Here is a 15738-nt window from a genome sequence, read left to right as displayed (position 1 = left end):
CCGCTTCCATTTTTTCTGAAACTTGTTCTCTTATTTCTTGAAGTGTTTGACTACTTTCATGGTTGTCATTTTGGTCCAACAACGACGCTACTAAACCATCACCCTTTGTACGAACTCTCAAGCCGAATAATATCTCCGACGGAGATTTTCCAGTCCCTTTATTTATCGTTGTATTCAGGCCTAACTGTATATCTTCAAGATGATTGTCCCATTGATTTTCCTGAAAGTTGTGATTTTTAACGGCCAACGAAGCCAGTATTGTGCGGTTGTACCGCTCCACCTGTCCATTAGCCCGAGGAGTCGCAACTGCATTCAAAACATGGCGTATACCCAATTTACTAACAAAATCCTTAAAATTCTTGCTGGTAAAAGAAGTACCGCGGTCACTTATAATTCTACATGGCACCCCAAAAAGACTAAAGTAATTGTTAAGCACTTTAATCGTTGTTTTTGTTTTAGTATTTCTAACGCCATATAAATTTATATATTTGGAATAAGAATCAATCAAAATCAATATATATGTGTTCTTGGATTTACTTTTGACAAATGGTCCCAAGTGGTCCATATGCACTGTGTGAAACGGTTGGTCTACTTTATGAATTGGGTGAAGTAATCCTTGTCTTTTACCAGCAGGAGTTTTGTGGTAAGAACACTCCAAACATGACTGTACATATTTTGACACAAACTTCCTCATCTTGGGAAACCAATACATCGTTTTCAATTTATCCAAAGTCTTATCTACTCCGAAGTGTCCTAGATCATCATGATTTTTCCGTAAGAGTTGCCATCTAACACCTTTTGGCACTACCCACTTCAATTGAGAATCAACAACTCTGTACACTTTGCCATTTTTCAGTCGATAGTTTTTATGAATATCGACGATAGACGCAGTTTCAGGGTCTTCCAATACTTGCTTTATTTTTAAAATTTCGTCATCAACCTTTTGCATTGTAGACAACCAATCCTCAGATTCCACAGCAAGTACATCAAAAATAGGCTCAGGTTCATTATCCACTGGTATCGCATTTCTGCTAAGTGCATCCACGTGATTCATACGGGAACCAGGCCTGTATTCAATATTGCAGTGATACTCTTGAAGCTGTAACCACCATCTACCAATTCTGGGAATCATATCACGTTTTGATAAAGTGGTCCTGAGCGCGTTACAATCAGTAACAATCGTAAAATCCAAACCCAACACATAAACTCGAAATCTATTCAATGATGCGATTACCGCCAAAGTTTCCAACTCAAAGGAATGATATTTCTGTTCTTCGGCTGTAGTCTGACGACTATAATAAGCTACGGCTCGCCATCTACCTAACTCATCCTCTTGCATCAATATCCCCGCAATACCCATTTTGCATGCATCAGTATGGATTTGAGTCTTAGCTTTGGGGTTGTATAAGGCCAGTATAGGCCTCTTGATTAATTCTGTCTTCAAACTCATAAATGACTGAATTTGCTCGTTTCCCCATTCCCACTTTTTATCTTTCTTAAGCAATTTAGTCAATGGATTAGCTATGATAGCAAAGTTTTTCACAAATTTTCTAAAAAAACTTGCCAAACCTATAAACTGACGTACTTCATGTTGATTACAAGGAACTTTGAATTTTTCCACAGCTTCAGTTTTTTTTACACCCGGCCTTACTCCATCTATAGATACTTCAAATCCTAAATAATCAATAGTAGTTAAGAAAAACTTACACTTGGAGACTTTTAATGTCAAACCTGCATCCTGAATTAATTTCAACACTGATTCCAATCGCTCCATCCCTTCCTCGATAGAATTTGCAGGAATGATTATGTCATCCATAAATGCAATTGCCTTATTTTTAGCGGTTTTCAACATTGTATTAATAGTCTTTTGAAATACCGAAGGAGCATTTGCTAAGCCAAAAGGCATTCTTGTAAACTGATACTGCCCGTCGGGCGTAACAAATGCCGTTTTGTCTTGGCAAGATGGTGCAATTGGTATCTGGTAATATCCAGATGCCAGATCTAACGTTATGAAGTACTTATGACCTCTTAACGCATCAATTTGATCATCTACTCGTGGTAGCGGGTAATGTTCTTTAACAGTTTTTGCATTCAATGCCCTGTAATCAACACAAAGACGCTGGTCTCCTGTTTTCTTTTGAAGTAATAAAATTGGACTAGCATATGCCGATGTTGACTCTGTTATAATGCCACAATCTAACATGTCTTGTATCATCTCCTTAACTTTCTCTCTTTCTGAGTGTGCTAAACGATAAGGCCTGTATACAACAGGGGTACTATCTTTTAAGGTTATAGTCATTTCCGATAAATTTGTCAATCCTAAATCCGACAAACTAAACGAGAAGCAAGTATGATACTTGCTTAAAAGGTGTTCTAATTTTGATTTGTTTTCTGCGCTTAATTTGTCTTCTACATTTATCTGATCAACCCATGGTACAGTTTCTTCTACTTCTAACTTATTAACCTCTAGAGAACCCGCCTCTTCAAATATGTGTGCCCTAGTAACAAGTTGTCCTTCCATAAATTTAACACCACCAGATCCTAGATTAACTATCATCAAACAACCTTTCCCTTTTGTAATAGTGTACACACCAGGTAGTATATAGTATTTACTATCTTTTAAATTCCTTATGGAACCTCGTACGTAGATATTACAATTTATCTCATTTTCTACTGAAATCGGTATTGCTGACATTGAATCAACAATCGTGTCTGCAGTCGCTATTAAATTTATTTTGCTTACATTATCAATCGCAACCTCAGGATGTTTATGTAAAATCACACGTTCATCAGTTTTTATAATGATAATTCCGGCTTGTTCCGTAAAGGTATGACCCAAGAGTATAGGGTATTTTAACAATTCGTCAGGAACAACTAGTACCTCAACTCTCGCGGAGATACCTTGTACTTCTATGTCAACTTCTACCTTGCCTAATGGTTCTGTCATCGAATTACCAAATCCTTTCAATGAAGTACGAGTTACCTCACATTCAATACCTAGTTCCCTAAAGTCACTGTATCTCATTAAAGTGCACTGACTTCCAAGATCAATGTAGCACGTCTTTGTCTGACCATTCACAATAATTGGTAAAATATATTTACTGTCTAAAGATCCTACCAACTTAACATCTGCCACTGACTTGTTCGTAGCATTTCTTTGTAGTCGCCTACAATTATCTGACTGGTGACCTAATCTTTTACAAATATTGCATGACACTAACGGCTTTGTGCATTTAAAACTAGGATGCCCAACTTCTCTGCAATTAAAACATGTTATTGTAGTATTACTTGACCCTGTTCGCGTATTGTCAGTTTGCCCCTCGTTACGCCTCTTAAAACCTATAGGTCGCCTATCTTTAACGTCTTCCGATTTTATAGTCTTAAAATATGTTAATAAATCTTCAGGCTGTGAATAGTTTGCAGCTTGTGCACCAAGACGCATCCCACGATCGTCTAGACCATTAATAAGACAATCTACCGCTTTTTTTTCAAATACCTCACATCGATTAAGTAAATTCATTTTATGATAATAGTACGTCTCTAGTGTCTCGTTAGGCTTTACTTTTCTATCCAACATTTCATGTAGTAACTCAGCGTAATTCTGAATAGTAGGAAATGTTTTTATCAGCTTTTCTTTCCATTCCGGCCATGTAAAATTGACAGAGGGCAAACCTTGATACCAAACCTTTGCTACACCCGATAATTTAGGTAAAACATAGTGCAAAAGTTGAGTTTCCGTCCATTTATATAACGCAGAACATTCCTCTATTTTCTTTATCCATATGTCAACCGTTTGTTCTTTATTGGCTGGATCGAAATCAGGAACTGCATTTGTATTCATCGAAAAATGATTCTGGTTCTGTGGTACTGAAGTAGGCAATGATTTAATTATTTCAATTATATCATTAGCTGAAAATGTCACATCACTGTTATTCGTACTTAATTTACGACTGCGTTTTACCTGATGTTCCATAGACGAGGTACTTGAGCTCGACTGTTGTCGCTTACTTCCTCTCAATCGCGAACTACGCTGCCTTGCTGCTGACCTATCTTCCTTATGACGCCAACCTTCATGCTCCCTTCTACTACGGCGCCTGCGATGCGATCGAAATCTACTTGATTTCTGTCTACGTTCGCCACTCAGGTCACCCGACTCGCTTGAACTCCGACGACGACGTGATAACTTTATTAAACGCGAACGCTCGGACAAGGATCGTGAGCGTCTCGAACTTCGATGAGATGATGAATGTTTATCGGAATATTTTCGAATTGACTCACGAGAACGACGCGCGGCCGGCGACTTAGTAGTGCGACGCCGCTTCCGCACGGAACTCCTTGTCGAACTTCTGTCTCTTGTCCTGGATTTCCTACCATCGCTATAGTCGGAATCATCACCACCACCTTCACTTGGCATTTTATAAATTCACGTTGACCACAACTCACAGTTTATTTTTACAAGCTTTTATTTTATTTGATAACAACACTTTGTTGGTAGTACAGTTAGTAGGCGTAGGCTTTTCTTTTCGAATCCCACTTCTGAACTAAAAGTCTAGAAGGGGCGTTTTAAATAATAGAAGTATCTGTTTACTATTTGTAAACATGTATTTAGAACTCTAAAAGCATTACACAATGTCAACCAAGATGGAAAATAATACAAGAGCCACCGTGACAGTTGAAAATCCCGCCGATCTCTATTTTTTTTCTTTTTGAGTATTTTTTTATTGGCAACTAGTGCTGCCAATGTCACAACCAAAATGCTAACATAAGTAGTCTGATGGACAACTTACTTGAAAAGGTCTTATGAAATTTGAAAGGGAAAAAATATAAAAACGGTTTTATTCATTGAATAAGTACCTTTATTTGGTTCAAAAGGATTGAATGAAAATGATTCTATATTATACTTAGTATATTTACTATAAGTAGGTACCTATCATCCGAGCATCCAGGTAAACAGAAAGACCTAGGATGTTTCTTTCAAGTTGCTTACCATTACAATAATTTTTGACGTGATTTATTGTAGATTTGCCGCAAATGCCATTTACTACTTGGCCGGACAAATGGGGAGCGCTGAGGGCTCTCACCCGGTTCAAAATTTAAGACAACAGGCCTGAGGGTGCCCAGTTGGGCGCGAACCTCGGGTCAGGCAGGACATTTTTGAAATAATTAATCGACCTTAGTGGGTTGATAGCGATAAGCGCGGAATGAGAGAAATCGTGAACCATGCCGGCGTGGTCGGTATCGAAACCGTTATAACCATCTACTGTAGTGAGTAACATCAATGTAGCTCTATCATACGAGACCACATCCTACTTTTGACAAGAAATTCTAAGATACTTAGATAATAATCAAACCTTATGGTGACAGGTAAACCTTATGGTGTAAGGTTAAAAAGGCCACATGAAAGCAATTCATCTAAATACGTAATATTGCAATTTGACATTTCCGCGTAAGTACGCAAAGGTTTTTTAATTGTATTGTTTCGATGTGGCCATTTAAACCCCCAGGTCATCGTCTAATGTACATCACGTTAGAAAGGACACCATCCGTCTGTGATTGTATGATATAATGAATCTTTATAACCCTAATTTACTTGAGAATCTACTTACTATAAGAATGAACGCAACTTTCCTGTAGCTCTCTCTAGATCTTGACTCGTGTCTGTTATAAAAACTCTTTATTTTTTGCTCTTCATTCAGTTTTTGTTCCTAAGCCGCTAGTTTCTTGTCGACGTTGAGTAAATCCGTTCAAAAAATAGTGGTATTTTAATTTGAGTACTTATAGCTTTTATAAGGGAAAAAATATTAATATATTATAGCTTGAATACAACCGGGTGATAGCCTTCAGCGCTCCCCATTTGTCCGGCCAAGTAGTTAATGCCATCTGCGGCAAATCTACAATAAGTCACCAAAAAATATATATATATACCTACAACATAGCCTGCAATACCAACCCTCTGGAGCGGACTTTTACACAAATTTTCTTTTGTTCAATGTTGCGTTTTTTAGTAGGATTAACATATTATATTTATAAACTCGCGTTCTCAATCCCTAATACGGTGAGCAGAACCAGAAATAATCAAACATACCTTGGAGCCACTGTTAATACGAAGTCCTAATATGGTAATGGGGTTAAATAGTTTTTAAAGAGTACTTACCATTCAGTAAATGTAATGCTAATGTGGAATGTGAATGAGACGAGACTGAGTATATTGATGATGAGCGATCCAGCACTATGCCTATAGTACCTAGATGCAAAAAGCCTATATGATGCTGATTTCTTTCTTCTGAAGTATTGACTCTCACTACTTCAATAAGGATCTAGACGCTCTATGAATCTGTAAAACAGTAGAAAGCTTGGCTGAACTTCGGTTTAGCTGAACAAACAAGTTTCGAAACGATCAATAGATTATGCGGGGAAATGGAAAAGCGCATGAAAGTGCGACTGAAAATTGCAGAGGCGTGATTTTTAATTGGAAACGAATCTAAGGTTCCGTTACGGATGCCGTCTCACAACTTTACAGTTTGAGATAAATCAAAGGTCCACGCATGGATGGCTCGTAAAGGTGGCCACAAAGCCCAAGTTTAGAGCCCTCCGGAAAGTGTGTCGCGGTGCCCCGCTCCCCGCCGCCGTTTATAGTTTCCCGGTCAGCAGTCGTCTATCGATATTAAATTGAAGGCGCGTAATTAAAAGATACTTCGGTCCCACGGTGTATAATGAACAGTTGCAGTTACAACGACGCCTATGACTTTTAGTTTTGGACTGCCGTTATGGCGAGCGTTTCATTTCACGTAGACCGGGTTCCTTTCAAACCTCAACAAATCTGATGCGAAGTTTGTTTTAGGTATTAGATAGTAATGGCAGAATCTTACGCGAAGTCCAGCGCTTATAAAGTATAAGGTCCTTTAGGTACTTACTTACTTTATTTTATTATAATCTTATCCTAATTGAACCTCTGTACGTTACCCACATAGCAGCGATTAATTTCTATTTTATAAAGTATAATCAATCAAACACTTCTAAATCAAGGGCAAGGTGCTGTTGCCCGAGAATTGAAACAAAAGTTTTCTCTGCCTGCGGTATTTTCTCTCCGTTACCACTCAGTCTCATAGTCTTGATATAAAAAAGCCGTAGCAACACCCTCTAACAATTAAAGTCAGTAGAGGGCAGTGGTCTCTGGAGCGGCGGGGAGGGGGGTGTTGCGCAACGCATTACAATAACGCGACATTACGTGCGCCCGCGCCGGCGCGCAGCGGGGTCATGCGCCCGCGCCCGCCTCGATTCGGGGAACACTGACTTTACACTACATTTACACTGGAAACCATTGTTAGTGCTATTAGGGAAGCAACTAGTCAGTGATACAAATCGTATGTTTAGAACGTAATTACTTTACAGGTTTTCAAAGGTAGGATTTCTCTTCTGTAGGAACTTTATTCTTCTTTTAGTGGGCTAATAGCCTTATCTCATTTAAAAGCATTAAGCTTGGAAATCTTAAATTATTTAATAAATTATTAAATTCTATCATTTTCTGTTAGAATTGTCGCTCTCTCTTCTTGCGAAGAGACGATAGGTCAATAGTTTTTTACTTAAGTAAGTAAGTCTTACCTAATAATTAATGCAATTTGGGAACAAACTTTGAAAAGAACGAACTCTTAAACATTGATTTGTGATCTGGCGGACAACATTTGATTATCTACTTAGGTAGGTACTCTACATAAAATAAGAAAAAGGTTCGTTGCGCAGTCGGTGGCTAATATGGAGCTCGCCCTGCGGCGCAGTTAAATTGTGCCGCTTTATCATCATCATCGCCTTGTGTTTGATTTATACCTCTAAATACCGGAGTTTCCTTTTCAATTGGCTATTTACAGTATCCAAGATCTTTATCACTATTGGTATTAACTGTCTGGATCCGTGTAATCACGTGTTAATCAATTATCGTACTATTAATTTTAGATCAAAACATAAATATGAATGTAGAAGCAATAAGTAAGTTCTTAGAATGATTTTAAATAAGAAAATTCTGTGCTGTCTGGGAGAAAATTAAAATCAGGGCGGTTTAAAAACGCCACAACGAAGCAATACATCTAAAAAAGCAATATTGATATTTGACATTTGTGTGCATTGCGCACTTACTTTTATATGCGCAAATGTTAAATTGCAATATTACTTTTTTTAGGTGAATTGCTTCGATGCGGCCTTTTTAACTCCCCAGAACATGCTTTTCCTCGGGCATGACGAAAAACCCGACAGAGGGATTGTGTCCTAACATGATGGACAATTGTTATGGGCGATAGGCCCTTATCAGCATAAGGTTCATTCATTTTATGACTTCGTATCAACAACTGCAAGTTGTCTTCTGATTACTAGTAGATCTGCCCACTCCATTACGGATTACGTGCGTGATTTTATGTATATGTAGGTAAAAAAACACCCGCTATAAGTAGCTGCTAGAATATTGGCTGCTAGGCTATGCGTCTATTTCAAATATACAGTGCCAATGTGTGTTTTTCAAACGTACGATTTCCATTTCCTATTATGTCAATGACTCTATCACTGCATCCGTTACATTTAACCTTTCCACGCAAGAATACTGTTCTCAGCACCTAGGACTAACACAGGAACGCATTCAGAGTCTTGTTCCTACCCTCTCCCAAGAACTTTAATCAAAGTAAGTAAGGAATGATTATTTTTGCCAACTAGCTGTGAGCTGGTTTCCTTAGGACTAAAAGGTCAGATTAGCTTCCATAAAACCAGACAGAGACGAGAGATATGTCTCTTTTATACTAAAAGTATACAGCTTAGTACGAAAGCGATGTGAGATATATAACTCTCGTCATTTGTCGGTGTAGCATTATCTATGTTACTTTTTAGAGAAAAATAGATCAGTGGTTTCCCTCTTGCCTTCCGCGCCTAATATAACTCTAATCTACATTAAAATACGGAAGGTATATTGAACAGTTAGAGTTGCTACCTCAGCGGTCCATACCATCTCCCTAACTCCACGTCTGTGAAACTACTACTAGATGCACAACATCATGATTTGAGTGGCTCGGTGGCTCGATGGCTCCGTGGTGTCTATAAATAGCGTTTCCCACGCTTAGCATGCATTAAGTAGCTGTTCTCTGTGCGAACTAACGCCGCGCAGGCACCGCATAGCGTGCCACTCCCAGAACAACGCTACCTTACTCTATTTCGATATTTAATACAACCATTGATCAATGTGGTGCAGGGATCAGAGCGGAAGATAATAACAGTTACTTAATGTGTAAGTATATAGAAGTAACTACTTGCCTAATTCAGTTGCGAAAGGAGCGACACAAAAGCTTTAGTCCATCGTAAACTTTTTGTAGAGTCGTCAAAAAGTTAAAATAAAAAATCGATCAGTCTCCATCACGACTAAAAATGAGCACAAATTCTAAATTAAAATCCTAATTCAAGCCAGGATACATTCTATTTCTGTCGTCTGTGAGGTGCCAAAACGTTTTAATCTTGTAATAGAGAAGTGATCCAGCGATCCACGCAAGGATGCGCGGGCGACGGCGCGCGTTTCTTTTTAGAAAGTGGCACGTGTCGGGGTTGTTCACCCTGCGCGATCCGGGTCATGCGCACTCCCCCCTCCCGCCCTCCCGCGCCCTCACGCACCGCCACGTCTAGCGAGTACTGCACTCCAAGTAACTATTAGTCCTTGATAAGGGAACTCCATTGACACCATTGGAACCGGGTCGCCGGATAAGGCGTGACAAGGAGCGCCTTAAATGTTATTAGGGCGCCGCTCTTAAATAGGTCTACATTTTTTTTATCTAAGTACTTGTACGTTACTGATTAAGAATGTATTTTTAAGTTTCGAAATCACAAAATATTCTGAAATAAGTACTCCTAAATTCGCTGACATTATAATGTTATTGTAAAACTAAAGACACACAGCTCAAAACCATGAAAAGTTATTTCACAGACAAGACTTAATAAGTCCCCCACAGTCCGAGGCGAGGCTGTCGACGCGGCGTTAATGTCCTATCATTTCGTGTTAATCACGGTGATCTATCCAACGCACTGTACTCTTCATTCTCGAAACACTACGATCATAATCCGTTTAAAGAGAACACATATGAACTCACGCCTATTTCCCACCGAGGTAAGCAGAGAAAATGGAATTCCATTTTATCGATAATACTAAACCTTTTTTAAGGTGAACGAAAACATCGTGACGAAATCCACATTCCCGAAAAATGCATATTTGGAGGTATGTGGCCTAACTTCTATTGGGCTGGTTTTCCCTCCTGAGTTGGAAGGTCAAAGGCAATCGATTCTATGAAAATCCGGACCTGTCAAATCGTCAAGTTAGGTAAGCGGACCCTGTGAAGAACGGGATAATGCTAGGGGGATGATGACTAAACCTTTTTAAGGCCATTCCCAATTTGGTCAATGTAGGTACGTCCTTATAGGTCTTCGCCTACCAACAACCTACGCCCTATATACTTACCGCTTTCATAATCCTATTATCCTTCATCCGCTCCACGTGTCCAAAAGATCTTTATAAATAAAAAAATAAAATAGAACTATAGGTACCTATAATATATTATATTATCAACAATACTAAGCTCACGCCAATGTTCTTCAGCGGGGTACGCTGAGGTACTTACGTATATTGTAACTTTGTGACGTTCTAGATGAGATCTCAAGAACCAAACTTATTCCACCTGCAAACTCTTAAGTGAAACTTATCAAACTTTTAATTTAGCCTGTTTCCCATTAGCCTCTTGTACCCTTAAATATTAAAAAAAATATATTAAGTAGATATTCATTAAAATATAAATTTATTGAAAAATATAAAATAATGCATTTATTACAATAGTTTTACATAAATAATGTGTTGTGAATCAATCCATGATGGAATATTCGTAGTAGTAAGTGTTTATTTATAGCGCAATAACTTAGTTGAAACTATTTCTAGTGATTCACCAAAATAAACATTTATTACAGTTTGTTCTATTCTAGGATTTACTACCCTGTTACTAACTGTCAGCGAAGAAAGTAAAATACTAGTAATTTACGAAAGTATCAAACACTTTTAGAACTTATAACAATTACCGTAAGAATTAAAAGCGGTTGAGAACTTTTGTTAGCGACTGCACTTGTAATCTGGTAACGACAAGTAACTATTTATAAATGTGATGTTTGCGTCCTTAATCTCAATAAAAATAATTATTATACTCGTAAAAAAAATAAAAAGTATACCTACGCACTTCATGAGAAACTATGTACATACATAATAGTTTTTTGGAATCTGCTCTACCTACTTACACTATTTTCTTTTCTATTGCATCTTTCTAATTTGTCCTAGAAGATACAATGTTATCTTCGGAATTACTCATATAAAAAATATATAATGTTAAGTAGCTAAGTATATAAAACAGCAGCAACCTTCCAGTCGCTGCCGACTTAGTCATTTAGTCAATACTTTGTTGACAACCCTAGTTAGCAACCCTTTTCGACCCATCCCTCGAGATTTTGAAACATGACTTTTGGAACAGTTTAACCACGTTTAAATATTTAAATTTAGAATTAATAACGTTCCATCTAGCACTTGTGGTGTTTCCCGTCGGTGCAGCAAAACTCTTTGCCAGCAGAGAAGTTAGTGGGCGTCCAGTCTCTCTCGCAGTTGCGCACGAAAAGGAACGCGCGCTCGCGATGCACGTCGCGCTCGACTGCGCCGCAGATCACCGGGCCCGCGCGCGGCACGTACTTCAAGATCTAGGAAGAAAATGTGGATCAGATTTACGTGTAGGATAGAACTAAAGTAAGTTGGTACCTAGGTAGGTACGGACTTTTTCAGACTGACGGTATTAAGGTTTTATGGAGCCCGAGGAGGCCGTTGCTCCTTACACTAAAAAGAGGTGTTTAGTATCTACCTAGATACATGCAGAATATTCGAATCATAATTAAACATCTGCAATACTGCAAAGGTTAGGCTACAAGCTACAAGTTCTCGGAACAAACAAATGTCAAGAAAATTTGGTTTTGTTTGGAAAGGAGCCCTCCTTTGAGCTCATACTATAAAAATTAGGATGCCTTTCGAGTGAAAAAATAATATTTCCGGGATTTTTATCTCTATAACAGTCTGTACGTAGGCAAAGAGATAACACTGAAAACGGAAAAAAGTAATAAGGAAAAAATGGGATCAGTCAGTTCTATAGAGGATAATTTATCCTATTTATTATTTTTAAGGAACAACTTCCTGCCGAGGGGGAAGTATATAGACTTACTAACTTTATGGTCCTATGGATACAGGTCTCCCCTTATCACCGGACTCTGTATATGGAACTTGGACCTATTGGGTATTTGACTGGGTCAAAGATAAATTATAAAAAGCTAATCTGGAAATAGAAGTCAGTGTACAAAAATCATTGTCTAAAATGACATGACTTTTCGGTCTATTTTCGAATTTTTTTTATGAATTAAGTAACAATCAGTACGACGTTTGATCGCTTTTATTGATGACGTCACAGGACAGTAATTCCATACAAACTCTAAACAAAACTTTCGTTTTGACATTTCGTAAAAAGTATCTCTTTTGAATAGATTATCAAGTAGCCTGTTGTGGCTATTCCATACTTTACCACCTACTTATATAATAAACAATACGTATACATATATAGAAGAGATGCTCTTCGCCCCGCGCCGATACTAGCAGTGATTACACTTCCCCGTTTGAAAATTATGAAAGAAGTCTATGTTGACAGCTGTCAGGCGCTAAAAAGAAGTAATTATAGTAAGGGAGCGCGCACAGACCGTCCGTCTCGCTCGAATACTCGTGATCAAGGCGGCACATACTGCATCTGTGTAGTGTGTGTAAGTACTGCAGACTAGAACAAAAAAAAAACAATAAAACCAAGACGATCTATACATACCACGTCTACACACTTGTTAATACAGTGTTTGAGACCAATGGCGCCACATGGCAGGCTGGGCTCGTCGTGGTCGTATGTGACCACGGGCTCGCCCTGCGGCTGCCCACGTGGGCGCCCTCGCCGCCCACCCTTCAGGCCCACCTGCTGCGACATGAACACCGCGCATTGACACGGTTCTACCTCCTGGAACATACAAGATATTATCATATTATCCGGGTGTATAAACAGAACATTTCACGTCCAGCGCTGCATACCGGCGAGATGTCTATTCAATTAGCGGTAGCTATGATACGTACCTATTTAGGTACAAAATGAACACTCCAATAGCTCATATACGTAAGCACAGTCCCGCTTGGTTGTTTTTTGATGTGACTTGGAGATGGCAGCAGGAGCGAATCCAGCTTTTGTCAGGGGTCACTAGGTCGCAGACAAACCTATCCCCGTAGGGACATAGATAGAATTGCAGTGACCTCGATCCAGGGCGTCGCCGTCGTCTGAGAGGATTTTAGGTATATTTAAAAGAATCAATCGACCCTAGTGAGCCGATAGGGAACGTTAACCACGCCAGCGGGATCGGTATCAGGGTCCTGAAGTGTTAGTCGTCGACAGTCGCCTCTGCATGGGACGATATATCGAACTTACCAGAATGTTTTTCCAAAACCTTCGAGTCTAAAAATCCTAGCGTCAAGATACAAGAATCACAAGTCCTTACGCCATCTTCATCCAGATCCTCAACGTCGTCAGTCTCCTCGATTGTCTTGAGGCTCTCGGTGTCTTCCCTCTTGAGCTTCCTGCGCGCCTCCGCCCCCGCCAGCAGACACGCCGCCACCAACACATACCACGCCAGTCCGCGCATCGCGTCCATTCACGATACCCACCTGTTATAAATATGAATGTTAATATTTTTGCTATCGTACAGATTTTTACGCATACTAGTAGGTACAGTACTGGTATGCGAAAAGAACAAAAATCCTTTTCACGCCTAGATCACTTGATCGATGTGGATAAAATAAGTAAACAGGTGTTAGCAACATCGTAACGAATACTAAAGCAGATAATCCAGATCATGATTCTGAGTTAAATATCAAATGGAATTATCCGCCGCAAAACTCATGATTTTTCGTGTGTTTATTTAAATTATTTTCAATTCTATACTTTTGCGATGAAAAATTCCACTTGACAACTCAGAGTAATCGGCTGAATCATTTCCCTTAGTATTCGTAACTATGTCACTTACACCCCGTACAAGTACGTACAGATAGCCATATAAGTATTAGGAATGATTCAGATCATGATTCTGAGTTGATATCAAGCGGAATTTGCTGTCAGAAAATTCATGAAAATGTTAATGTTTTTTTTTATTATTTTCAGTTCCATACATACCTACCAAAGTATATACCCAGAATGAAACTCAGGGACGAGAATTGGGTGTTTTCTAGTTACAAGAGATGAAAATGTTAATGTTTTTTTTTTATTATTTTCAGTTCCATACATACCTACCAAAGTATATACCCAGAATGAAACTCAGGGACGAGAATTGGGTGTTTTCTAGTTACAAGACTTACTTTACAGGGACGGACTTAGAGGTACTTACTACTTACCGCAATAGCCAAAGTCCACTTGGAAATTTGTTCCTATTTTATACCTACAGAAACCTGAATGTTTACACAATTATTGGTATAGGTAGGTAGATAAAAACAAGTTATTATTCACGAAATTATAAGGATAATCAAAAGGACTTAAAACTAAAGTGGGTAAAGGCAGCTTTCCCGCTAAAAGCGATCTCTTCAAGACAACCACCAATGTTGATTTATAACATAAAATGACTTACCTCTGTATATGAGAGTATTCCCACTGTCACCAACACCTCACATAGCTTCACCTACGTCGATTAGAAAATGTGAATAACTTATGCACTACTATTATTATAAGCCCGTCTAAGGACGCAAAGACGTGGAGATTCCAAGAATTCTCCAATACAGCAACATCAGCATTTCGGTGGAAAGCGAAACGTGCGCCTGAGAGCCAAATACGGCCACCGCACGTGATGTGAAGAAAATCATTATACACTTCTCATCAAAAAAATCGAAACACTTCCGTTTTCATTGTTTCTGTCCGAATTTAACACAAAAAAGAATTCATACGATGAAAAAAAATACATAAATGTATAGCTGGCAGTTTGGCCATTACAGTAATAAGCGAAAATTCTAAATTCAAAATTAGAATTTCATTTGTTTATCTTATAAACGAAATGAATCACTGTTTTGAGACAAATGTGTGTTTAGGGTTGGAGTACATTTAGCGTTTAAAAACTAAAAATTGGCGCCTATCCTTAAACTTTTTGTTTTTTATTTCAATACTGTGACTTTGGGACGTCTGAAAAAAGGTTTTTTTTCTAAAACGTATGGATACTTCGCCCACAGAAGCCGCCCAAGTTGTGGCATTGCTGGATTCTGGCCTTAGTCAGCGTGTTGTGGCTGCAAGACTGCATCTAAGCCTGTCATCTGTTCATAGAGTCTATAAACGTTATCGGGAGACTGGTTTGTTCACGCGCCGTTCAGGCTCTGGCAGGAATCGGGTCACTTCTGAGCGAGATGATCGATTTATTGTAACAACTTCTTTAAGAAATCGACGCCTTAACGCTTTTCAACTGCAGCAGCGGCTTCGTGTTGTACGAAGGGTGGCTGTAAGTGACTCTACAATTAGAAGAAGGTTGAAGGATCGTGGACTGGTACCGCATAAGCTAGCAAATGGGCCGAAATTAACTGCAGACCATCGAAGAGCGCGCCTTAACTTTGCATGTGAGCACCTAAATTGGTCATACCTACAGTGG

General features: G+C 38.9%; 1 protein-coding gene across 1 annotated transcript; it reads right to left on the bottom strand.

Annotated features, from left to right (window-relative positions):
* Positions 1–10924: 10924 nt before the first annotated feature.
* On the bottom strand, positions 10925–14807 carry LOC126381886 (follicle cell protein 3C-1). The gene is made up of 4 exons (XM_050031443.1): positions 14737–14807; positions 13642–13783; positions 12906–13088; positions 10925–11748 (listed from the first exon to the last, which is right to left on the bottom strand). Exons 2-4 carry the CDS (start codon positions 13768–13770, stop codon positions 11575–11577), a joined length of 486 nt encoding a protein of 161 aa, XP_049887400.1. The 5' UTR covers positions 13771–13783; positions 14737–14807; the 3' UTR covers positions 10925–11574.
* Between the last annotated feature and the right edge of the window lie 931 nt (positions 14808–15738).

Source organism: Pectinophora gossypiella, chromosome 3 (assembly GCF_024362695.1).
Source record: "Pectinophora gossypiella chromosome 3, ilPecGoss1.1, whole genome shotgun sequence".
NCBI classification, from domain to species: domain Eukaryota; kingdom Metazoa; phylum Arthropoda; class Insecta; order Lepidoptera; family Gelechiidae; genus Pectinophora; species Pectinophora gossypiella.
Note: the sequence above shows the minus strand (reverse complement) of the source record. Positions and strands in the feature narration are given on the sequence as shown.

Bases quoted from the DNA above. Each gene is read 5' to 3' on its own strand.
- LOC126381886 (XM_050031443.1), bottom strand. From the start codon at position 13,770: ATGGACGCGATGCGCGGACTGGCGTGGTATGTGTTGGTGGCGGCGTGT. The intron at 13,089-13,641 runs GTTGAGGATCTG...TGTATGTTCCAG, and splicing joins CAATCGAGGAGACTGACGAC to GAGGTAGAACCGTGTCAATG. The intron at 11,749-12,905 runs GTATGTATAGAT...TTTTCTTCCTAG, and splicing joins TTAACAAGTGTGTAGACGTG to ATCTTGAAGTACGTGCCGCG.